Source organism: Erpetoichthys calabaricus, chromosome 16 (assembly GCF_900747795.2).
Source record: "Erpetoichthys calabaricus chromosome 16, fErpCal1.3, whole genome shotgun sequence".
Lineage (NCBI taxonomy): Eukaryota > Metazoa > Chordata > Cladistia > Polypteriformes > Polypteridae > Erpetoichthys > Erpetoichthys calabaricus.
The window spans coordinates 72,425,824-72,452,922 of record NC_041409.2 but is presented as its reverse complement, the minus strand read 5'-3'; the positions used below and the strand labels follow the sequence as shown (position 1 = coordinate 72,452,922).

General features: G+C 38.0%; 1 protein-coding gene and 1 long non-coding RNA gene across 2 annotated transcripts in view; one reads left to right on the top strand and one right to left on the bottom strand.

The window, feature by feature from the left end:
• Window positions 1–27,099, top strand: part of sos2 (son of sevenless homolog 2 (Drosophila)) — a 120,031-nt gene that overhangs the window by 31,064 nt on the left and 61,868 nt on the right. The window contains 1 exon segment of the mRNA XM_051919939.1: window positions 24,326–24,451. Within this exon segment, the coding sequence (XP_051775899.1) occupies window positions 24,326–24,451 (126 nt within the window).
• On the bottom strand, window positions 19,316–19,818 carry LOC127526034 (uncharacterized). Its single transcript, XR_007933666.1, has 2 exons — window positions 19,580–19,818; window positions 19,316–19,414 (listed from the first exon to the last, which is right to left on the bottom strand). It is a non-coding gene; the product is annotated as an uncharacterized LOC127526034 (long non-coding RNA).

Below are 27,099 nucleotides of genomic sequence, written 5' to 3'. Positions count from 1 at the left end.
AAGTGTAGCTCTTGCAAGTTGTATGCCATGGCAACATGAAGGCACCCTAATTTACTGCTGTTAATAATAACTGTGGATTCCTACTGTATGATATTACAGTTGAGTATGTAAAGTATCATACTATGCGCATACATGAAATTTGTCATGTACTGTATTTACATTGACAGAAAGCAGCACAATGTGGGTTTGTCTTTATTCTGAAGTGCTCACTCTGTTTCTTTATTAGCAGGCTTATTAAATATTTAATTCCTTTGTCAAAAACCCATTTTTTGTTTAAAATCAGAAAAGGAAGCCTACGTAAAGGATTATATACATCAAGACCAATTGATAATAAACTTTATTTTTCTTCAATTTCATATTTATGTTTATATAGTGCACTTACAGCTCAGATTTCTGCTTATGTGTGTCAGCTGTGTTCTGTTCTTCTGTGCGAATGTGATTAGTTTGCCTTTGTGGTCAGTTAAATTTATTTAAAGTCTTCTGCTTTTTTTAAATGGTGTGTACTTTTTATTTTAAGTTGAAACTGCAGCTTATATACTGTAGTGTTGTTCTGTAATGGCTAATTTAATATATCTGTTTGTTATAATGTTCGTTTTCAGCTGTATTGTTTAAACTTTTTTACTGTTTCAGTGGACATGAAGTTTAGAGGGCTGAGTATTTGGGAGAAGAAAATAAATGATCATAGAACTGAAGTGTAGATTTTTTTCTTCAGTTCTTATCTGTTTCTTTTATTACTTGTGTCTGTTCTGTAAGTAGCATTTACAACTTAACCAAACGTTTTCACCTCTTCATAAATTTTGTCATAGTAAATGAGTAATTTTGTCACTTTCCTGTCTGCTTTAATGATTTATGCCATCATACTAAAAGTTAAGATTCTTTAAAATATCACAATCCCTCAGATTTAAGAACTGATCGATGAAGAGTGAAAGTAGGACTTCTCTCTCTCTTACTGTAAATTCTGGGTATTCATGCTTTTCTCAGCAGGCTGCATTAATTCATAAAGTTGACAAAAATACAATAGTAGTAGAGTAAATATACACTGTCGGAAAATATTGAAACTATAATACAAATCATTTAAAACAAGCGCCCTAAAAGTATGCTTTGGATTGAACACAAACTATGATGTCAGATTTTTTTTTAATGAATACAGTACTTCCTCGTTGTTTGAAATATGGAGAAAGTAAATAAACATACAGTTCATTTTAATTGTATGACAAAGTTTTAACTATTAGACTCTTGAAAAAAATCTTGTCTGCATGCTTAAAACATTTATACCCTTATAGTCAAATAGCCTCTTTAGACTACTGTCTCATAAATATCACTAAGTTGATACCTGTACCTTAATTAAAATTATTTATATATTTTTTTTTTATCCAAAGCTAATAAGGAAAGTTGTTATATACAATTATATGCTCTACTATGGAAGTACAGTACAATATAAAATTTATGAGGAGTACTGTGTTCAGCTTTTTGAATTTTATACAAATTGTGCACATTGTTTCTGTACTTCCTACATGAACTTTCAACAGCTTATCATATATGACATAAAGCATACCCAAAATTATTAATTTTCATAAATGCTTAAAAATGGGCATTTGATAGCATTTGTAAACTGACATTTCCTGCAAAAGCTGCTATCAGTTAAAGATTTACCAGTAATATTTAATGTTTAATTTTATAGTATTTCTTTTTCCCAGCCATATTAAACAATAATTGTATCTCTATAGCAACATAGCTAATCGCCTTAACTTGTATACTTTGGGGTGCCACTTTAATCAATAAAAAAATTATTAAATCTCATTAATTACATACTGTAGATAAAGTCCTTAGAACACACCCGAGGAGTGGGGGTTGTAGTAGAGTTGGGGACACACCATAAAGGACTTAATTTTGACAGCAGTATTTACAAAGCTATTGCAAATGATTGTACGTGATCATTGTACAGTTTATACAATTTCTATTCTTGCATATTCTACTTGGGTCTTTTGTATATATTACAAGCTCTAAATATTTTGTGAAGCTACATGGCTTCAATTTGAACATGTTTAATCTTTCTCTTTATTTTTGTTTTCTGCTCAATTTCATTTTAACCGCATGACATACATTAAAAACAGTACTGTTAGTGACTCACGCTCCAATGTTGCTTGTTGTATCACATTGATTAAAAAGTGTTTTTTGTAAGGTTCTTTGACTTTTTTACTGAAAGTTTAAATTAACTTTTCTTTAGTTTCTGTATTGCAATATATTGCATCTTTTTTAAAAATCCAAATTGATTTGAGTGCTGAGAAGGTCAGCTACATTCTCTTATGGTGGTAACTAATACTAAATATGCAGACCAATTTAGAGCACTCTTAAACTCCTCCTTTCATGCCTTCATCGTTTATTAACAGTAGATAAACAATTTAAAGGTATATACAACACATAATACATTGAACAGGTGCAATTGTCCTTACCATTTCTGTGCAGTGTCACAAAATTATTAAGACTTTTATATTAATCATATGTTTGCTTTAAGAATGTTACAGTGCAGCTCACTGCTTATAGTTAATCCAGTGATGAAGGCATAAGCATGGCTATTGTTTGTTTCACCTATGTAACGTCACTTCAGTGACTTTGGTTTTGAAATGTCTGGATCTATGTAGATCTGAAAAGTAATATCATTTAAAGATATAGTAAGAAAGTATGCCATAAATCTCTAAGATGCTGAAATTCAAATCCGAGGTGAAGCTAGCAGTAACTGGTGATTTCATTGTTGCAACACACTTACCTGTGTAAAGTCTATAGTGACTGATGTCTATGTGGCTTTTAGTCTGAAGCGGACAAAACTTTATTAAACATCTTAATACATAATTCACCTGCCTCCTCACTCACTCACTCACATCCATCCGAAGGCGAATGCACAGTCGCCTTCGGCGCAGCTGCCCGAAAAACTTTACGAGACCGGCATCCAACCCCAACATTGCGGCAGGCGGCGGATTTACAGCCGCAAAAATTCAAAGAGAAAGGCGACTTCGATTAAAGCTCTAGAGGCCTGAAAGGCGATTTCGACTACAGCTCGAGGCCTAATTACGCATTCTGATTCAATTACGCATTCATTCAATACACCTATATAAGGTTTGTGGTGCTTATACTTATTACTATTCCATATTGTACTGGAACATTCATCATTCAATATTATACTATAGGCCTGGAAAATTCATCAACTAACAGTACAAGCCTGTACAGTAAAGAGTAAAGTGGACTACAATCATTACAAAACAACTTCTTCATTACTTATCATTTGTTCTGTATACACTGCTGACACAAACTCGTGCCCGTTTCATTTTACGTTGTCGAAACGGGCTCTATGTCTAGTAGATACAGAAAAGACTGTTTTGGATTTGTAATATTTTAAGCCTGTTAAATTATAGATACTGCATTTGTCTATCTAAAAGTATGCATATCCCCATTTACTTGACAGATTGTATTAATACATACATTACTGTGCATGTTTTTCAGTTATGGAATGCAGGTGGTCTTAAAATTCTAAGCATGAAAAGACAACATTAGGAATGAGAGCATTTGGCTTCAGTGCCTGTAAACTTTGAAATTATTTACCTGCCAATGTAAATTATATACCCCATTAGCCTTAATATTTAATATCCTATGAAAGACCAATTTTGTAGCGTTGCTTACCGTAAGAAATTCTGATTTGGCAGTTCACACTGGCAAAGGTTTGCTGTTTTTAGTAAATCAGTGCTTTGATAATTGCTTTACTTTTTATTTTCTATTGTGTATTGTCTGTTTCTTGTCAGTGTCTTCCATTTGAGCTGAGATGACAACTTGAACTGCCCCTTGTTTGCACTTTGCTTCATTGCATGTGTGGACTCAGTTTTTATTATCTACTAGGAAAAGAGAGGACCCATAATAGTGCCTACATTTGTTTTTGCTTCACCGAAACTCCTTGCCGTTACTCTATTTAATTCATTATTCTTTTTGCAGAAGGAGATGTTAAGATGCAGTAGTTGCTTAATTGTTTTATATTTACTAACTTGAGGTAATCAGTAAAATTGATGGTCTGTTCAGATTGACTGTGAGGTTCCTGTTGCATATTCACTAGCATCCGGCGCCGCCGTGAGTGGCAGCCTTTTCAGCAGCTCCGTGTATGACTGTATATGTATGTGTACTTTTCTACTTTTATTTTTCTATTTTTATTTATTGATCACTCCTACCACTTTATTTTATGTGGATTCCTTCCCTGGACACACTTACTTTTACAACGTGGGCATGGATTTTAACACGCCGAGACTCGCCTATTCAAGTACTCAACTTCGGGCGCTGAGAACAAATGCCAGTGCCGGTGTGGTTCCATATTTACCCGACGAGGTAAGAAGGCGGTATCGTGGCAGCAGAGCCGGCACTAAGCTAAAAAAGAAGCGGCTTGCGAGAAAGTGGCGTTTCAAGCCTTCGGTGCCTTCTGTGATTCTGGGGAATGTAAACTCAATCTCAAATAAGATCGACGAACTGGCTGCGCTGGTGAAAAATGTAAGGACCTACAGAGAATGCAGTTTGTTGTGTTTCTGCGAAACGTGGCTAAATAACACCATCCCAGATGCCAACGTGGAGCTACCCGGGTTTAGCACAGTTAGAGCGGACAGAGACGCAAGTACCTGTGGGAAGCACAAAGGAGGAGGACTCGCTCTCTATGTTAATACACGGTGGTGTCACTCTGGACATGTTAACGTCAAAATCTCCACTTGCTTCAGGGATGTCGAACTGTTGGCCGTAAGTTTATGTCCCTACTATTTGCCCAGAGAGTTTGGACATGTCATTGTTGTTATTGTATACATTCCTCCTCGGGCAGACGTGGAGTCAGCGAGTGACATCATCCATTCCGCTGTTGCTAAGTTACAAACACAGCACCCTGAGGCGCTTGTGCTAATCGCTGGAGACTTTAACCATGTGACGCTGGACAAAACATTGCCTGCATTCTCCCAGTATGTGGACTGTAACACCCGGGGAAATAAGACTATTGATTTACTGTATGCAAACGTTAAAGACGCATACAGCGCCACCCCGCTGCCTGCGCTTGGGAAAGGAGATCATAACCTGGTTCAGCTTCAGCCTCACTATAAACCAAAAGTTAGAGTCCTACCTGTAACCACATGATCATTCAGGAAGTGGACCCCGGAGGCTGAGAATACTCTGAGAGAACTTTTTGGAACTACAGACTGGGATATCCTGCAGGGATCTCATAATGAGAACATTGAGGAAGTTGTTGACTGCACTACTGACTACATCAACTTCTGTATGGACATTGTAGTTCCAGTAAGAACAGTACGCTGCTATGCTAACAACAAGCCATGGATTACAAGTGACATCAAGGGCCTTTTGAATCAGAAGAAAAGGGCTTTTAAAGACGGTGATCAGCATGAGCTCAAGCGCGTGCAGAAGGAACTCCGAGTCCAACTCAGGGCAGCGAAGGAGCAGTACAGGAGAAAGCTGGAGCAGAAGTTGCAGAATAACAGCATGAAGGAAGTGTGGGATGGGATGAAGATCATCACTGGCTGCAGCTCGAAGCGGGGTACCACCATTGAGAGAGACGTGAAGAGAGTAAACCAAATGAACAACTTTTTTAACAGGTTTGACCACCCTAACCCACTCTCACTCTCACCTCGGAGTACTGCACCCTCCACACATCCTTCTGCTGATACCAGCATAGGAAAAACATCCCCACCCATAATAACAACAGCGCAAGTGAGCAGAGAGCTGAGGAGACTTCGTGCCAGCAAAGCAGCGGGTCCAGAAGGAGTATCGCCACGACTGCTGAAGGTCTGTGCATCGGAGCTGGGGGGTCCTCTACAGCGCATCTTCAACCTGAGCCTGGAACAGGGGAGAGTCCTGAGGCTTTGGAAAACATCTTGTATCACCCCAGTCCCAAAGGTATCACGTCCTAGTGAGCTGAATGACTTTCGGCCTGTTGCTCTGACATCACATGTGATGAAGACCATGGAGAGGCTGCTGCTTCACCACCTTAGGCCACAGGTTCAACACGCCCTTGACCCTCTGCAGTTTGCATATCAGGAGAAGGTGGGAGCGGAAGATGCCATCATCTATATGCTACACCGATCCCTCTCTCACTTGGACAGAGGCAGTGGTGCTGTAAGAATTATGTTTCTAGACTTCTCTAGCGCCTTCAACACAATCCAACCTCTGCTCCTTAGGGACAAGCTGACAGAGATGGGATTAGATTCATACCTAGTGGCATGGATCGTGGACTATCTTAAAGACAGACCTCAGTATGTGCGTCTTGGGAACTGCACGTCTGACATTGTGGTCAGCAACACAGGAGCGCCACAGGGGACTGTACTTTCTCCGGTCCTGTTCAGCCTATATACATCGGACTTCCAATACAACTCGGAGTCCTGCCATGTGCAAAAGTTCGCTGATGACACTGCTATCGTGGGCTGTATCAGGAATGGGCTGGAGGAGGAGTATAGGGACCTAATCAATGACTTTGTTAAATGGTCCGACTCAAACCACCTACACCTGAACACCAGCAAAACCAAGGAGCTGGTGGTGGATTTTAGGAGGCCCAGACCCCTCATAGACCCAGTGATCATCAAAGGTGACTGTGTGCAGATGGTGCAGACCTATAAATATCTGGGAGTGCAACTGGATGATAAATTAGACTGGACTGCCAATACTGATGCGCTGTGCAAGAAAGGACAAAGCCGGTTATACTTCCTTAGAAGGCTGGCTTCCTTCAACATCTGCATTAAGATGCTGCAGATGTTCTATCAAACAGTTGTGGCGAGCGCCCTCTTCTACGCAGTGGTGTGCTGGGGAGGCAGCATTAAGAGGAAAGACGCCTCACGCCTGGACAAACTGGTGAGGAAGGCAGGCTCTATTGTTGGCATGGAGCTGGACAGTTTAACATCTGTGGCAGAGCGAAGGGCGCTCAGCAGGCTCCTATCAATTATGGAGAATCCACTGCATCCACTAAATAATGTCATCTCCAGACAGAAGAGCAGCTTCAGCGACAGACTGCTGTCACTGTCCTGCTCCACAGACAGATTGAGGAGATCGTTCCTCCCCCAAACTATGCGACTCTTTAATTCCACCAGGGGGGGTAAACGTTAATATTTAACATTATACATAGTTATTGTCTGTTTTTTTCACCTGTATTATTATCATTCTTTAATTTAATATTATTTATTGTATCAGTATGCTGCTGCTGAAGAATGTGAATTTCCCATTGGGATTAATAAAGTATCCTATCTATCTATCGATCTATCGATCTATCTATCGATCTATCTATCGATCGATCGATCGATCGATCGATCGATCGATCGATCGATCGTATTAAAAGTAACAAAATGATCATGGAGACTGTCTGTAGCTTTAGTAAAATTTATTGTTACCTGATATTTACTACAGTAGAAGTCAATGACCAATAAACATCACCTGCTTCAGTAATTTTCTAGGTTTGTTTCCTTTCCTTTGTAGTGGTGGGAATATTTCTTGTTAAAGAAAGAAGTGTGTTTTTGAGTTGAAATTCACACCTAATTCAACTGCAGGCATTTTTCTAAATGTTAGTGTTGAATGTTCAAGTTCATTTAAAAAAGTGCTGTCATGCAGATGGAGAAACCAACTATAAAATGACATTATTATTTACCACCAGAAAGACATTTTAATGGCATAATGTTAATTGTGTCTAGCATATATGTATCTACTTAAAATATTATTAAAATTACCATTTAAAATACTCAATACTTAAAACATGATTGCATGCAGATAAACTTTGAAGGCAGAATGGGTCCACATTATAGTCTCTATTCATCTGTCATATTTAGTTTGGTACTGATGAGGTTTCCTGTTACAGGTGTTTATTCTGCATACTACAAGACATATGCCTTCTCTGATATTTGATACTTTATTCTGAGAGTACAGAAAGTATAAATGAACCAGGAAAACATTGATAGAGCATGTGCATGCACACTGTGTAAGATGTATGGTACATTAATATTTACTTTTCAATGATAATGTAAAAACACCAGCCCAGCTAATAAATTAGTTACCACATTTCCACCTGGTGGAATTGTAGTCTGTTATGGTGATGAAGAGGAGTGCACATTTCAAAACAGTAAGCACATACAAGATTCATGTATTGTTTGTTTTCTGGTATAATTAATCACCAAGCTTTGTTGAGACATTTTCTTGATGCTGCATGGCCAAAACAAGCTCACCTCAAAATATTAGCATTGTGAAAGTGGTGTTGCAAGATTCAAAGAAATCCAACTGAGCAATAACAGCACTATGATGTGAATAAGGTGATAGCAACTCTATTCCCTTTTCTTTATTGTTGAAGAAAATAATACAATCTTCTAACTTCAGGGTCAGTAACCCTTCCCATTTTAAGTGTCAAATTACATGCATTAGATTAGTTTAGATAAACCTTATTAATCCCAAGAGGAAATGTAGATACACACCAGTGGCAGTGGACAGTAGCATATAGTTTATTTTCAGTTTTTGCACTCATGGTTGTACTGTTAATGGCAAGTTAAACTCGTCCAATGATTATTATAGTAATAATTGGTACACACACAACTTGTTTATATTTACCATTAATGTGTACTGAACAGAAAATTGGATTTATAGTTTTAGTGTGATACCAGTCTTTGTCTTTCATGGCTTAGTTGCACTAGGCCTGATCTGTAGGATGCTCATTTCAACTGCACACATACTTCTAAATGGTCTATTTTAAGTCTGTTGCGAGAGGGTCTTAACACTTTCTTCAAAAGTTAAAAGAAAATCTGTTTGCTCTATGTAATTGTATTTACATACAGTGATCCCTCGCTATATCGCGCTTCGCCTTTCGCGGCTTCACTCCATCGCGTATTTTATATGTAAGCATATTTAAATATATATCGCGGATTGTTTGCTGGTTCGCAGATTTCTGCGGACAATGGGTCTTTTAATTTCTGGTACATGCTTCCTCAGTTGGTTTGCCCAGTTGATTTCATACAAGGGACGCTATTGGCAGATGGCTGAGAAGCTAGATTGCTTACTTTTCTCTCTCTCTTGCGCTGACTATCTGTGATCCTGACGTATGGGGATTGAGCAGGGGGGCTGTTCGCACACCTAGACGATACGGACCCTCGTCTAAAAATGCTGAAAGATTATCTTCACGTTGCTATCTTTTGTGCAGCTGCTTCCTGAAACGACATGCTGCACAGTGCTTCGCATACTTAAAAGCTCGAAGGGCACGTATTGATTTTTGACTGAAAAACAAACTCTGTCTCTCTCTCTCTCCCTCTCCCTGCTCCTGACGGAGGGGGTGTGAGCTGCCGCCTTCAACAGCTTTGTGCCGCGGTGCTTCGCATACTTAAAAGCCAAACAGCCCTATTGATTTGTTTGCTAGAGATTGTTTTCTCTATCTATGTGACATTCTGTGCTCCTGACATGCACTCCTTTGAAGAGGAAGATATGTTTGCATTCTTTTAATTGTGAGACAGAACTGTCATCTCTGTCTTGTCATGGAGCACAGTTTAAACTTTTGAAAAAGAGACAAATGTTTGTTTGTAGTGTTTGAATAAAGTTCCTGTCTCTCTACAACCTCCTGTGTTTCTGCGCAAATCTGTGACCCAAGCATGACAATATAAACATATGGTTTCTACTTCGCGGATTTTCTTATTTCGCGGGTGGCTCTAGAATGCAACCCCCGCGATGGAGGAGGGATTACTGTATATATATTAAAGCAAAGGCCACCTTTTTCAAACATGAGAATTTGACTGGCAAACTCCCCTAGCAGGCTATAATGGATGATGATTGGTCAATGTCAGTGTTTTCAAGAGCTCTGTGAATTTACATGTTCACAGTGAAAATGTTTTGAGCTCAGTCTGCGACTAACTTAATAATCCTCATTCACCAAAACAGGGTTAAAGCCGGGATTTTTGGTTCAATTAAAACAATCACACACAAAACATTGGCCTATTTTGCTGAAAGACTTGAACTGTGGTGGAGAATTCCATTTCATGTTCTGGGACACACAAAATGTTTGTCATTGACTTTGACAGGCTGATGTGATAACAGCATCTTTAAATGACTGAAATAATAAAAGCTCCCAGTTTAAATATCGTGAAAGAATAATTTTCACCAGTAATGTCTTCCATGTTTCTAATGAAGCTAACACAGTTTGGCACAAGCTTTGTAACTGCAGGTTGAGTGTGTTGATGTCCTAAATTGTCTGTCATAGCTACAAGTTTTAGTAACCGTCACTCATCCATTAGATCCTGGTAGTTCAGACCCTTCTCTTCTAAAAACACACCTGTAAAAGCACTTGACAAACCGCTTCAAAACCTTCCCACCCCTGAGCCAATTCATAGGGCAGTGGAGAGGCAAATCCTTGTAAATGCTATCCATCTCTTCCACTAGCGATCAAAACTGTTGGTGGGTTAATAATGACCTAGTGTTAAGATAGGTAACAATGCTGAAGAGCCGTAACAGCAGTCAAATCAGATTTTGATAATTTTACTCATTGATTTTCCTGGTTAATAATGCAATGATACTTAGTGTCTAGGTGACCAATATGATTTTCAGTTAAACTTGCGTATCCCCTCTGCTTCCTCACCATAGTAGGGGCACTGTCTGATATAAGGAAAAATACTTTCTTCATGTGTATACCTTTTTTTTTTTTTTCCTCAAAATGGTTAGTAAAATCTCTATGCCTCATCTTGTCCTTTATTTTCTCTTGTACCCATTCCACCACAGTATCTTGCAACAACAGGGAGGCATGAGATGTCATTGATATATATACTGAACACTGCTGCATTTGTCAGTGGAATTGATTGATGGAAATTGATGTTCTCTGCCATTTTGGAAATCTGCTTTTCTATAGTTCTGGCTGAAGTGGGCAGGTCTTTAATTCTGAATGAGTTTGTTTCTTTGTTTGGCAATCCATTTTATAAACCTCAGCACTGTTTAGGAATGGTTCATTAAAGTACTGTCTGTAAACAGTTTTCCATATTTGTCAATGCATTCTGAGAGTTTACTTTCTGTAGCCTGAATTTTATCTTTGCAAAGGACTTCAAAAATACTGGTTTGCTTCTCTTATTTTGCTGCTGCTGTCCAGATAAATTACGCTCTGTTTGCCTCATCCTTGATCCCACCCCCAACCAATGCTTCATTTTAAAGAGATGCCGTATTCTTCATGTTCACACAGCATTTTCTCAACAAAGAGTATATATGGCTCAATTCCCCTCTTGCATCAAAACCAAACTCCTTCCTCCATCCAGGCAGAAAAGAACGACTGCTACATTTCTCTGCCACTTTACACCATATTAACACAAGACCAAGTCAATTGGATGGTTTTGGCAATAGTGACTTCTGCTGTTGTGTGTGCGGCTGCTCAGTGAGGAATGTTGCTTATGTAAAATATTGCTCTTAAGTGTTTTTTTATTTACCAGTTTAATCTTTTTTTTTTTTTTTTTTTTATAATTACTATAATAAACTACACTGCAGACTAGATAATATTTAACAAGCGTTACTACAGTTATGTTTTAATTAGAAATATCAAGCAATTTTGTAGAAATATATTTAACAAAATCTGAGGTAATGTGTTATTCCACCTTAGTGGAGAGGATCATTTTTATAAACCTCTTCATTATTGCCACACTTGAAAGAGGTTTATATGATTTGTGAAATTCTTCTTTCGATTATTTGCCCCCTTGAACATCCCCAAATGACATTGTTATTGCCCGGGTTAGGGCTGATGGCATCACTATTTTAACCAAGTAAGCCAATATTGCTTTTTTGCAGTTCTTATAAATTTGAATTTGGCCACAGCATGTCCTCATTGTTACTAGCCATGCACTATACCAAGGTATGAAAGTACCTCTTCTGATATAGAAATGCACAGATTTGCTAGTATGGCAATACTTTGGCTTCAAGTGAACATGGTGAGCCAAAAAAATTAATTGAAGTTATAAGCTGACTATACAAGAAGGCTGTTGTAGCGAGAGATTCACAAATGACTATTGTGCATAGTAATTTGACTGTAAGGTTCCAGATGAGCATGCATGTTTTAGTTTTGTCACTAGACAAAGTGTTATAGACTCGTCTCACAAACCATCAACCATTGGTACCTTTAGATTTGGAAAAATCACAAAATATAAGCAGGACAGAATAAGATGGACACAACTTTTTCATACTTTCTAGCCAAAGAAATTGTATTGTTTAATATGCTGGAGAAAAGCATGTTTAAAGAGAGGCTTCAAGCATTTGATTATTATTATGAACTGCCTGGTTGGAAGTTATTTTTTCAATACCACAGTCTCACAGCTCTACAACAGAACACAAGAATAAATCGCAAAATGCATAGCATCAATATATCGCCTTACATGTTAGTCACAGCATATTACACTAAAGATTGGAAGCTAGAATTTAGTTAGTTACAGACCCCTAGAAGTTACACAACCAGAACTCTAGAAGGGCAGATTTGAGTTGCAGTGCAGGATTGGAAGTTGGATAATTGATGAATTTAGTGCATCACACAGATAATACAGCCAATATTGATGCTGCAGTTATGTTGCTAAAATGGCCATAGCTTGGCCAGAATTTAAACGTTGCAAACACTGCAGAAAGAAAACGCCCAAACCAATCAAGCATTTGGTGTCTTTTGAGCCATAAATATAGTCTTTACACACCTGATGTTGAAGATGCGAACTGCAGAAAGCCCAAGAAGAGCCAGTAATTCCACAACATTCTCATGGTAATAACTAACCGTCAGAGTATTCAGTTATCAAAAAATGTATAGATAACTTTATAATTGCAGTGTTGTAACTGCTTTTTACTGTATACAATATGTCTCATTAAGATTGAGTGGGGATCAGTTCATAAAATGGTAGAGAAAATCCTGGAACAAGTTCCTTCAATTTAAATGGTTGCTGTAAATAACAGGAACTGCTGCCCACTCCCTTTCCTAGTAATATAAGATATCCGCATCATGGAGACTGTAAATATCACTCCTACGTCTCTTGCTGAGTTATTCTCTGAATATTCTCTCCTGTAAAAATAAAGTGACAATTTCATCCCATCTACCAATTTTGCCTCTAATAAAAACTAATGTTCTACAGGGGGAACAAACATGACATCAGGTTAACACCAGCAGTCTAAAAAGGTGTCATGAGTCAAATAGACTTAAAATATGATGACAAAATTGAACAACTAGTCCACACAGGACCACTGCTACATCTACACAGTGAGGGGAACGTATTGATACATCTGTTATTAAACAAATGAAACTTCCAACTGAAATAGTAGAATTCTGAGAAAGGAAGCAAAGGAATAGCTGGCATCAATCAAGAGCAAGAGAAGCCAGGAAAGAGAATGCTGAGCAACTTCCAGTAGAACCATCATGAAAAGCAAAAAACACTCTTGCTGTCTTTCTTGGGAAAGCTTAAACACCACTCTACCATCGCATAGAGCAGGAGCTCCTGACCGAGGGGGCTTACTCAGGGAATAAATTTGCTCAAAAAATCTGAAGTTGGGAAGAAAATTTGAAGTAAAGATGACTTGAGCCTTGCCCTTTCAAGAACTGCACCAAAAATATCCAAAATCGCAGGTGAAAAGCAAGAATGATTTTTCTCACTAATTGATGTGTTCTCATCGATAGTGTATTTTGTTCTGGTATACCGGCATCTACTCATCATTAGTTGTTTTTAAATAAATGAAGTAGCATTATTTTGTGTTATTATTATTGTTGTTATTATTATTTGAACTCAAAATAAAAATGTTAAAAACAGTATCTTAAAAATTCCACTTTGTTGATTGCTTTATTATAGTCGAAGTATAAACTAAATTGCTCAAAAAAACAGAGTTAGCAATTTACTTTGAGAAGTTGCAATGGGGTGAACAGGGTGATAAAGGTTGGGAACCCCTGGCATGGAGCAATGAGGGAAATCAGAGGTAGCATGTTACCTGCCAGAAGAAATAATAGATGGAGGTAAAAACCCAGTGGATTTGAAGAGAGGGAATGAAAGCCACTTTCCCCTCCTGCAGATTTTGCATGAAAGTAGAATACTTGTGTATCTGTGCAACAATATGACATCTAAAAATATTTTCATTGCAGCTGGCAACCTTCTCATAGTGATCGTTTATAAAACCAGAACAGTAAACTTTCATGTATTTTTTGGCCAAAAACCTGTAGAGTTTAAATTCTAAATGCAAACTTAATGTGACACTTGTTAATAGGACATTTTTTTGATTGATTTGCCAATTTATAATCTCTCTGAGCCAGACATATATACATCTTGAGACAACAATGAATGAGTGAGTTGTACTTAAATCTGGGTGGGAAAAATTAGAGGCTTTCAGAATGTCACTTTTCTAAAACAATCCAACGGCTCATGAAGGTGATACTCAAAGGGGGGGGGGGGGGGGTGATTGTGAACTGCATGGAGCAGCGGTGCTCTTGTTAACCTGATCCAACAAACCGCAAGCTTCTTATGATAAACTGTACAGGTGGAAAGTCTCCTGTAAAGACACCTATTAAGCATGTGTTCTGTCTACAGAGAGCATGTTAAAAATAAATTGAACCTGTTGCAAGGGAAAAGCCTTTCTCTACATTCAGATTATACATTGTCATTTGAAGACATCAAACATGAACAATACGTTTTTGCTGGTGCTGTGTGTGCTCTCTCTTGTTTAGCATTATGATGCCAGTGTAGGAGTCGGTGAAAGATTGAAAGAATTCGCAGCCATGTTTGTGAAAATATGAATTGCAAAATATGCATTCCAAGTAAACGATGTGTCACACCCTGTCAAAAGGAATGCTGATGATGAAGAGCCACGGTAGATGCAGATTTCATTACTCGACACACCTGAACCAACAAATCTGCCTAAAGACACCAGCAGAAGAATGTCAAGTTCGCACAGCATCCACCTTCTAATGGCACATCTACATGAATAACTAAAAGAAGTTAAAAGTTAAATTTAAAATGTAAGCATGCGATGCCAAAATAGCCGTCGCGTTTTAACACAATACTGTATATAGACCACAATGCTTATCTAGATTTTGTTCTCTGTTATGACATATAGTGATGTAATAGTCAAAATGACTGAAAAATATTGTAGCAGACAGAAGCAATTCTCAAACATGTGAAACCATGTAGCTGTCTATTCTGTCGCAGTGCTCATTAAAATGTACAAATTAATCATAAAGTTTTAGTTACCTTGTACTACTGAGCTCCTGAATTAATAACACCAATTTTAGCTTTTTATTTTCTCTGAGTCAAGTCTGTTTTTCAGTTTCTTCTGCTGTCTTCCTGAATCCCCATTGGCGGTTTAAAATGCACTGACTGGAAAAATTGGATACTGATATTTAAGGAAGACGTCCTGTGGGTGTAACCTTTGAAGTGCAGGATTTTGCCTCTATTCACTACAAACTTTTTAATGGGTTGTCTCCAAACATGTATTCTCAATCAAGAATCACATTTGGCCCTGCAAGACTAGATAATTTATTCTGTCTAATCTTATGTTTTATTAAAAATACATAAAAGGTTAATTAATAAAAAATATTCATTTATTGAATTTATTTTATGGTTAGAAATGTATATAACTAAACAATATGAATAAAAGTTAATGAATTATTTGCTTTATGCATTCTCTCAAAAGTATTTTAAAGTATAAGTATTTTTGTTGCTAAACCACAAACATCAGCCTCGGCTGCTCCCAAATAGCAAACATGGTGGTACATATGATCCCTTTATAGCTGGAGTACAATAAGTGGCATCCCTTTCAGTTGTTATAATCCATTATTAAGAATATGTGACCCGTCAGTTGCACTGTCGCACTAAGGCAGCCTCCTTTCAAAGCCATCCAAAATTTAATGAAGTTGCTTCTGTCTTGGGGACTGATGTGCATCTCCTGCAGAGATTGATGTAGCTCACAAACACCCTTTCTCACTAATGGTAAAAATACATAACACATATAGAACTCTGGTATACCCACAATATTGAACTTAACCACAAGGAAAGATGTAATGTTGCTTATTTGCATTTTGCATGGGATGTTGTAGCTGGATTTGTATTTGTCTGCTGAAGATAGATATATTTAAAATTTTTAATCTTAAAGGAATGTTTGTATAGTGTGTTTATCACCTATTTCTGTACAGTTAAAGCACAAGTGCTAGATGTAAACAGAGTATTAATGACATGTTTAACTATATGACTCTTAACTATATGACTCTATATGACATCTGGAAGTTAAGTAATCAATATCAATTTGCCAATGATATTGTGTGTTGGTGCAAATTTTGCTGTGCATTACCTTGTTTAGCAGTGTCTGTGTGCTGCACTCCTACAATTGTTAAATGTGAATAGTTCCTCTTATAAAGAATAGAATGCCACTATTTGGAGAAGCACCAGGTGGTGTAATATTATGCAGTGAAAAATTAATTTTAATATTTTGTACTACACCTCTTGCACAAAGTCTTATTTAACTAGAGAAATAGTAACCTGCACCCCATGACTGAATGGGAAAGTGATTTATTATGTAGTACACCCCCAGAATTCACAGGGGTTACGTTCCTAGAGCACCCGCAAATTTTGGATGTGGATTAAAAAAAATTGCAGTTTTTATAGTTTAAACCCTATATGTGCCCCCAAAACACTTTAATTTCAAACTCCGCTTAATACATTACCAGAAAATAAAGAATGTAAAATACAGATGTTGCCGCTATATGTATTGTAATTCATGCAAGTGCGTTTTCATTGCCAGAAGCCTTAGAAGGTGCAGGGCCTTTTGGCGGCATCTTGTGGCTTTATTTCTTAAACTGTTACATACTTGGGGGTTAATGCATCCCTGGACGCCAAATACTTTTTTGCTGCACTTTAAGTAATCGTCACAATTTACAAAGAAAAAGTGAAATTTTAATGGAACACTTTTTTTCATGCAAAGAGCATCACAATTACTGCAACACTGATCATTTTACACACTGCTAATGAACTGTAAAAACTATTTTAAAAACTACTGGAACAATATGTACAAGGTGCAACTGACTCAATGGATGAAATTCAGTAAATCACCGAGCCAACTGTGCTTGAACTGCCTGTACTCAAGCACACAGAGGTAAATGCTGACGCTGGCAGGCTAGTCTAGTGCAGCAGCTGAATCCCAGAGACAGTGAGGCGGCAGGGTGTCATGCTTGGTTCACAGAATTGCCCAGAAACACAGGAGATTGTAGAGACAGGAACTTTATTCAAACACTTCAAACATGTCTCTTTCAGAAGTAAAACAAGCTCAGTATGCAGTTAGTTCTTGATTAAAGAATAGACAAACATCATAGGGGAGCACAACGGGAGTTGGACCCCCAACAGGAGCAGAGGATGTCTGGGAGAGGAGAGAGAAACAAAGCAATCAGCCAAAAAGGACAGGTGCTGTTCAGGCTTTTAAGTATGCATAAGCCGCGTGAGAAGCATTTCATGCAACAGAGCAGACATAAGTAAGCCCAGGAAGTAAGGAAGCAATGTGAAAGTAGTCTATCAGTGTTTTTTAAGAAGGGTTTTTTGAAGAGCGTCCGTGTCTTCTGGGGGTCTGTTCAGCCCCGCTGCTCACAAGGGGCTGGCAGTGATCATGAGCTGGCTGCTCAATGAATGTACGGCACTGACTGATCAGCTCCTGCGTGCTCGCAAATGGCAGTGGGAAGCGACTATAGCCAGTTGTGGCGGTTTAACGGTTAAGAGGAACAAAACAGAAAACACAAGAACACTCAGCTGGAGATGCATCACAGTCAATCAGCAGCAAGGAGAAATGAATAACGCTGTAGCGGTCCGGTGCCTCTAAGATTTACACTGTTGAGAAGACGGTGATTTATTTATTTTTATGGTGGCGATTCCAGGGACGCGCCCAGCCTTGGCCAGACCCCCACGCACTCAAACGGAGACAAAACAAAGCAAACTGGTAATCAAACAGCAAATAAAGAATGTCATGAAAACAAATGAAATAAATGAAAATGGCGATTACACATTAAATACATCCATCCATCCATTTTCTAACCCGGTGAATCCAAACATAGGGGTCTGCTGGAGCCAATCCCAGCCAACACAGGGCACAAGGCAGGAAACAATCCTGGGCAGGGTGCCAACCCACCGCAGGACACACACAAACACACCCACACACCAAGCACACACTAGGGCCAATTTAGAATCGCCAATCCACCTAACCTGTTGGACTGTGGGAGGAAACCAGAGTGCCCGGAGGAAACCCACGCAGACATGGGGAGAACATGCAAACTCCACGCAGGGAGGACCCGGGAAGCGAACCCGGGTCTCCTAACTGCGAGGCAGCAGCACTACCACTGCGCCACCATGCTGCCCACATTAAATACAACAAAGCACAAACAAAACACACACAGTAAATCATGAAAAATGTTATCGAGTGAAATGTAATGATGAAAATAGATAGTCCAGAGATCCGCACGATAAATGGGAATGTAAAGATAGTCCTACCGCTAGTTCCTGAAATGGTGAAGACGGGTGGACGGGTTCAGGAGCGCTCCTTTCTTTGCAGGATGGCCATGATTCCACTTATAGTCCTTGTACACAGGCAGACGGCAGACAATCCAGATGCCAAGCACGAAACGATCCAGGACAAAACGAATAAGTACAGGTAACCCAACAGAAGGCAAACAGACAGGAAGTTGAAACACAAATTCCAAAAACTTTTTTTTTGTTTTTGGTCACCGGCCCCCTTTTTAAAAGCTGCGCTGACATACCGCGTTGACCCCAACAGCCCCAGCACCCTCAGCAGAAGACCAATCAGAGCCACTGCGGGGACTGCTGGGAGTTGCAGCTTCAAATTCTATTGGCTACTTTCACCATCCCAAGCCACGTTTTCCTTTACAGTTGCTTCCTGTTCTCTCTACAGTACAGTATTTCCAAGAAAAAAGCCATAAAAATTGCAGAGGATATTTGCGGTTTCTGAACCACGACTTCGCGGGGGTCTACTGTACTGTCTTATACTGGAAGCAATTAATTTATTTTATTTGTTTATTTTTTAATTGATTGAATCTGGTCAGAATTTCTTATTTCTCTTCTGAAATAAGCAGCATGTGTCTTTGCTAAATCTTTTCTGCTGTTTTAATAAATATGAAGAACTACAGTACATCAGAGTGGGTTTTCATCTTAAATAACTCTGTAAATCAGATAGTAGTAGTAGAGTGCTCAATTTTTAGCTCTTTTGGTACACATTGTCTATGTTCCTGTATTGATTGTATTTTGCCCGAGCTATGGTTTATGACAACCATATGTATGACACCATATGTTTATTTAAAAAAAAAAAAAAAGAAAGAAAAAAAATGAAGTCTCATGGTACCTTACTTAACCATAGTCAGTTGAAATGTAGAATGTTTAGGACAGTCATGAATCCTCCAGTTCTCACCTTTGGCTCACCTGCCAAAATATTCTCCAAGAAGGTTCAAGTTTTCTATCAATTGAAAAGAAATGTACAACTTCTTCCATAAATATGCAAGCCAGTCCAATGTTCCTAAGTCTACCGTCCAAAAAACACTTGAGAAAAAGTGGGAACTATTGTTAGAAACCATCTTATTGAACTTAAATGCCCACCTCTAACTTGTTAAAATATTTCCTTTCCCAATACACCCAACATCCTTCTGCATAAAGAAATACTCAACTCTAAAATTATATATATATTTTAATTGTTACATAACAGATGTAGTTTATAGTGGAGGTTGAGGGAAAAAATATTGGAAAAATTACATATGAAATATTAAACATTTATACGTTTGAATTAAAGATTCTAGACTAATAAATGACAGGAATGGGCACATCTTCAGTTCAGATGCACAGCGTTTTGGGCATCTATTCTGTTGGCATTCAATGCAGAGGTTTTAGGAAGTAACTATCAATAATGTTTTGGCAAAAATGCGCAAATTTTCACCATACAAATTAATATGGGACATGTGGATTATGATTCATGAGTTGTATGAAAATATTTGTTTTTTTTTCTTCCCCATAGACTTTAACATTAGTGAATATGCTATGGTATTTATCCATCCATTTTCCAACCCGCTGAATCCGAACACAGGGTCACGGGGGTCTGCTGGAGCCAATCCCAGCCAACACAGGGCACAAGGCAGGAACCAATCCTGGGCAGGGTGCCAACCCACCGCAGGCTATGGTATTTATGCTAAAAGTAAACACTATTCATACCATGGTGGCAATGCTGTTCCAATATTGCCATATCTTTATATATGCCAATATTTTAGATAATTAACAGATAATTGCCTGATAATGTACAAGTACTACATAACCATCTAGTGTACTTAAAGTGTTTAGTTCTTATTTTGATCTGATAGTGTTTTATTTGTATTTTATTATTTTGTGCATCTAAATAAAAGTAAAGGAGAAAGATAGTTTTGAAACTTAAAATAAAACTAGATTACTTATAAAGTTAACCAAGTTCAAGGTGTTATACGTTATTATAGATTAAAAGTTGCTGTATAAAACAGTACACTCAGGAATGTATTAAATGGTGACTGATATATTTTGCATTGTAATAAAAAAAAAATACTTATCAGGAAAGGCTAAGATAAGCAACTGTCCAGAATGAGATAAAAGCACTGGGGCTTACCTCTTTGGGGAGTATCACTTACTTAGACAATCTGTAATAGTTTTGAATTCTTTAATGTCAAGTAACAGTAGAAACCCAGAGGATAGTCAAGCATCTCCATGGTTTTGGCCCCAGCTGTTCATTCTTCTTGTATCCTAGTACTGACTTTCCTATCATCTTCCTAATGGTAGCTATCAGATCCCCTGCCATATTGTATGTATCCAGATGTAAACTAATGCCTATTTTAAAATCATCGATCTGTTTTCATTTGATAAGTTTCTATTCACTAATTGCATTGTACACAATAAGAGAACTTTTAAAATTTAAAAAAAAAAAAAAAAAAAAATGGCAGATTTTGTGTCCTGGTAATTTCAGCACACCTTGACAATGTTTTTGCAAAAATACTTGCCTTTCTTCATGAATTGTAGTAGCACATACTAGGAAAAACAGTTGAGCATTAATTCTCTTGTAGTTTTTGACATTTTGTTTCCTGTAAAGTCGCATTATCATCTCCTTATTTCTTGTATAGTCATAAATGTCAAAAATCAAATTTGGCCAGAATGGGACTTTGTCCATATTTATAACGATAACGTGCAGTGAATACACTTGACTTGATCATTCATAGTTTTCATACTCTTTCTCTGTACGTTTAGCATTCGTTTGCTCAGAGGTTTATGCACTTGCTGCTCCTGAGCAGCTCTTCTTTTCTCAACCCTAGCAGCCCACTTCTTTTGTCGGCATCTTTTCGCATTAAAACTGATTAAGTCAGTGTTTTTTGTTGCAATTACTTAGTACATTTTCTTTAATTTTTCACTTAAACTGGTACTTAAATCATTCTTGAGGCAGATTGAAGACTTAAGATATGAAGAGGTAGGGGAAGTGACGGCGAAGGTGGTAAGGATGAGAACAGTGCCCATACGCATGTGTTGCATGTCTGACCTGCTGGATGCTGCTGAGAGTTGATTCTGCAATAAAATAAAAATAAAAAAATTAATAACCTTGGAGGTCATTCATCACTCCGAAAGCCGATAGTAGGCGTCATGTAGTATATGTGTACCAGATTTTAGGTCAATAGTTCAAATGGTTTGAGAGCTACAGGTGATTTAAAATTCTGGACAGACAGACAGCCTCGGTAGCGTATTATTTAAGAAGATAGTAAAAAATATATACACACGCATACTGTACATTTGTATGTATTTGAATATACACTTATTTTTAATGTGATATTTCAATATCAGTTTTGGCCAAATATGACAGCCCTAATGTAGATGGCTCTTAGGGTGATATGTAAAAGTACCATATGTTTCTGAAAGTTGCAGAAATCAATTAGGTACTTTTTTCCATTGTGAACACATTTCCAGCACCTGCTTATTTCTCAGGCAATAACGCATATTAAGGTAAATAAATAACCCACGACCTCCAACAGAATGTTGTTGGATAATGTATGCATCCTTAAAATGTTTGGAACATTATTTTACCAAACAAGCTGATCATCTAATGTGACATACCTAATGACTAGAACTATAAATTAATGGTGACATGTCAATTCAATTCTTGATTTGTACCTGATGATTTGCAATGCGATTCAATTCAAAACAATAACACCTGTGCCTTTTTCAAAAATGTATTTTTGGTGTGCGTTCTGAACAATAAAGAAGAAAACAAGGTGGGAGTGAAGCCTTGAAGAAGGAGCTCCAAGAGATGCAGTGTGACAGTGGATTTCAAGCAGATCCAAGCTTGTGGAAACTGGGTCAGCTGCTGTGTTTTTAACTGCCAGTTTTATACCTTTTTTGGTGTGTGTGTGGATGTGTATAACCATTTCCATTGCTCATTACCTGAGAGAGCAACAACTGAAGAACATTTTGTGTTTTGTTTATTCAAATTATAACTAGAATGAGTACAGGCGCAAATCACTCGATTCCCTATTAGCGAAGTATCACTAAAATAAATTAACCTATATTAAATTATTACTCCACCAAAGGGGACTGCTCATCATAGTTTGGTTTATCATGCTCACCGTGATATAGTACCTTGCAGTAAGTACGATTTTACCTTTCTGTAGAGAACTGTGTGTCTTCTGTCCAATCTCAGTGTAATATAGATTAAAATGATCAGTCTTGCTGTATTTTGCCTCCATGCCACTTGCCAAAAGGATGGCTAAATAAACTGTTAGTCTTTAGCACGTTGCTTTTGTTTTGATGGGAAAATTACTCAACATACTTCATGAACTAGGACATTTGCCAGCTGCTTGGTTCCTGAAAATGGATGTCCAATACTGTGATTTGAAAATTGAACTGACGTGAAAGGATCAATAAAAATCGCTATATTGATTTGTTTTAATGGCTCTACTAATGACTGAACCCAACATTGTGGTGCCCGGCCGGGACGCCTAGGAGGAGTGGAGGAGGGCTTGTGCCTCCTCCAGGACACGAGAGGGCGTCCTCCCTGGTGGCTTTGGGGACCACGGGTACAGAGCTTGGAAGCTCAACCCTGTAGGGGCCCGTGGTCACCGCCAGGGTGCGCCCCAATGCCTTGGGAGTGTTGGCCCTCAGTACTTCCGCCACACCGGGAATTACTTGGGGGAAGAGACTTGAAGACACCTGGTGGACTTCCGGCTTCACCATGGGAGCTTCCGCCACACAGGGGTGTGGCTATGAGCCCTCAGGATCCACCTGGAGTCCTTCCGGGGGGAATAAAAGGGGCCGCCTCCCTCCAGTCAGGAGCGAGAGTCGGGTGGAAGAGGACCAAAGACTAAAAGGCATTGTGAGTGTGGCCAATGACTTAAAGGGGTGATTGGTGCTGCGGCACTGGGTTGTGTGCACTATTGTATTGTAAATAAACGTATGTTGGGTGAAACTATGAAGTCTACCTGTCTGTGTCCGGGCTGTTCCCCACAACATGTTTGATTGTCTCGTTAGTTGAGGGAGTGGGCTGTTTACGTAGGAGAGTAGTCAACCAAATGAACTAATTAATGCTCATCCGGAAGGACAATGCATGAATGTAGCAACGAAGAATAAGGAACACACATTTTTAACCTCATAATGCAAGAGAAGCTTGTCTGTCTGATGCCTTGTATTTTACATACCATAACAGAATGGAAAAAGAATTAAATGGCAAAGACTGCGGCTGAACTTGCTGTAGCTGTTAACCCTTTGTAAAGCGCGTCAGACACCACACTATTGGCTGTCAGAAAAAGGGGGGAGCACGACTGCACTGGATGATTGGTGCTCATTTGGTAAATGTGACATGCTCTGCGATTTTCAATCACATAATGTGACATCGGCTTTAGTTGAATTGAAAAGCAGACTTAATGGCATTCATTGCCTTTCATTTGTGACTTTTATTTTACTATGGTTTCATTTGAATATCTCTAAAAGTCTGTCTTCCAGAACACCCAGGATGAAATGGTTAGTGAAGTTTTGTTTTTTTTTTTTTTAAATTTGGAACTGGTTGCTCTGCTGTATAAGAGGCTCTGAGGTGATGTTTATAATTTTACAAAAGGCTTACTAAAGGCTTTCTTTCTTTCTTTTTTTTTGTGTATAATGTACATGTTTAAGTGTTTCTCACTGGGTCTGTAGAAATGTATATTTAACGTTGTCTGTGATATATATTTGAGCTACTGTAGCTATAAAGAAAAATAAGAATGAACTTGCTTTTAAAAGATTTCAACAATTGAAATATATTTATTAAACCACTTCTCCTTCTTATCGTACAGGTCCAGAAACAAGTACATCCAAGCCTTTCAGCCAAAGAAGATGGCCTTCAGTATATTGAAGTCCTCATTCTACAGCTGCTGAACATGTTATGTGTGGCACAGCCACGCACGATCCAAGATGTAGAGGTAATAATTAGTTCATTTGTAGGTATGGGTGATTGTGAAAAGGTTATTGTCTATAAAAACATTAGAATATGTGATATTTTTGAGAATGTGGATTACATCACAGTTAATACATTGCAGTGGTATATATATGTGTTTTAGTTTGGTAATGCTGCTATTTGTATACAACATTCTTACACGGGAATAAAATTATATATATATTAGATATAGTGCTGGGCGGTATACCGTTCATACCGAAAACCGTTTTTTATTTTTTTTATGATATGGATTTTTCTTATACCGCAACACTGGTTTAAATTGCCTAAACGACGTTCGGAACATGGCGCAGCGGGAAACTGTTCAAGTGGGGACCTTTTTCACTGCTACATCGCTAAACACAGATTTGTTGCACTAGGGCTCTTTTTCACAGCTACACCACCAAATAGTGGGCGGTAGCATAGGTATGCCGCACGGTGAAAATGGACAGAGACTATTCCGAAACTGAACTAAAAGTTGAACATGATGAACAGAAGAACTTTTGCCGAAAAAAAGGAGTCACGTCCGTCGCCTGGAGATACTTTAGTTTTAAAAGGTCAGATGTGTAAATACTGTTTCTATACTACTGGATAATACTGCAAGCCAAGTTGTACATGTTTTTGTAATTGCTAGTGTATGTTTTGCTTGTATTCATCCTGTGCTGGCGACTCGTTCAGACATGGGCGCAACTCTGAATGGTTGGCATAATTAAACATGCATAACGAAGATATTTTTAACTAGTTTTAATTTCACAAAGACGTTTATCGTGTGGTGATTGGTAATGTGGAGAAAGAAAAACGAAAGATAGGAACTGGGGTTTTGGTAGAGAGCAGGAATATCATGAAGTGAATGGATTCTGTGCGGTGATTGCTGCAGGCGCCTGCTCTTAGTGCGGAGGAAGTCAGTTTAAGAAGCGTAGTGATTAACAACTGGGTCGGGCAACACTTAACACAAAGTATTTGATGTGCTGCATTAACTTGTGACGGGGTTTGAGAAAATCTAGTAAATTAAACATTGATTTTAGGATGAAGTTTAGTTCACAACATTCTACTTTAATTATAAAATAAACTATGAGAATAAAGTGGAAATATCGACTTTAATCTTGACATAGTCAACATGTCGAATTTATTCTTGACATATGGTTTGTTTTTTTCTTCCGTGTCCATATTTTTTTTTCTTCACAGTGGCCCTAATGCGCTTCCATAGGACTATACCACAAACAGCATTATAAATGCAAGTTGCAGTTTTTATTATTTATGTATATAGCTTAGCTTGAAGCAAGGTCCATATTAATGCAGTTTGCCTAAATGATGGTACAGTTGGTAAGATGTCATCACATAATTTGGTGAATACTGTGTAATGCACCTGGGCTTGAAGCTTTGAAGTAATGGTGCAACTATCAGTAATACTATTATGTATTTTATTATTATTTATTAGTTTAAATATTATGCAGTTTAATGATGGTAAAACTGTTTAAAAAGTCACTTTAACGTGTCAGTGGACAGAGATTGTTAACATTAACAGAAAGTGTAGTTGGTTTACAAAAAATATTTACTATTTATTCCTTTTCTAAGACATGTTCAGTGCAGTCCAACTTTTGACAAACACCTCTGGATAATTTACTAAGTCTAAATGCCTCTTTGGATGGTTGAAAATATGTTGTCAAAACCATAGTTTAAGCTTTTGCAAAATTTGTTCAATTAAAGGTTCTATATTTTGACTGCATCTGTCATGCAATGTGCTTCCTTCTCTTTAGTGCCACCCCCTTGAAAACTATCACTTTATGGGGCCATGCAAACCTGGATTAATACTTGTGTGCACATTAAAATGTCTTTTTGTATGATGTACAATTCTCATAACAGTCTAATAGGTTATTCTTAGCCAGTCTACTGCAGTAATTGCAGTGGAAAATGTGGTTAACATCCACTCATGCATGGGGAAAAAAATACCGTCTAATACCGTGAAACTGGCAGAATTTAGAAAAATACCGTGATATAGAATTTTGGTCATACCGCCCACCTCTAATTAGATACAAATTTCACAGTACTAAAAAGGATTTTCTCACCATACATACTATCTAGAGGAGATACAAACAACTACCTAACTTCCATTTTTTATTTATTAATTCCTCTCACTTCTGTAAATGGGTTTGAGTGTTTCATTCTCTTGTATGCAAAATAAATTATATAAATGCTTTTTCTGTGACCATTTAAATTGCTTGCCTTTTTGTTGTTTCCATTAATTATGCTATGGGGCACATTTTTAGTCAGTTTATTTAATTCTGTTCATTCTTCATTTTTATTTTATATTCATTGACAATATGAATTAGTAGTGGTTGAGTTTATTCAGCTGGCATTTTTTGTTTGTATGTTTAAAGAGCCATTTACTCTAAAGATTTGTGTCTGCTGCATGTAAGCAGAACAAGGCATTTTGTTCAGGTGTAAAATGATTCCAGCAGTTATCTTTGTTGGTCAATAGAGGAACAATATGAGTGATTGTATGTTCATGCATGAATGTACCCTCTGATGGAATGTTGTATCAATCAGGGGTAGGTCTTACCTTATAATCCACCTGAAGCTAAGCTTGTTTGGGCCCGGCCAGTACTTCAATGGGAGACCAACCAGGAAAAACTTTGG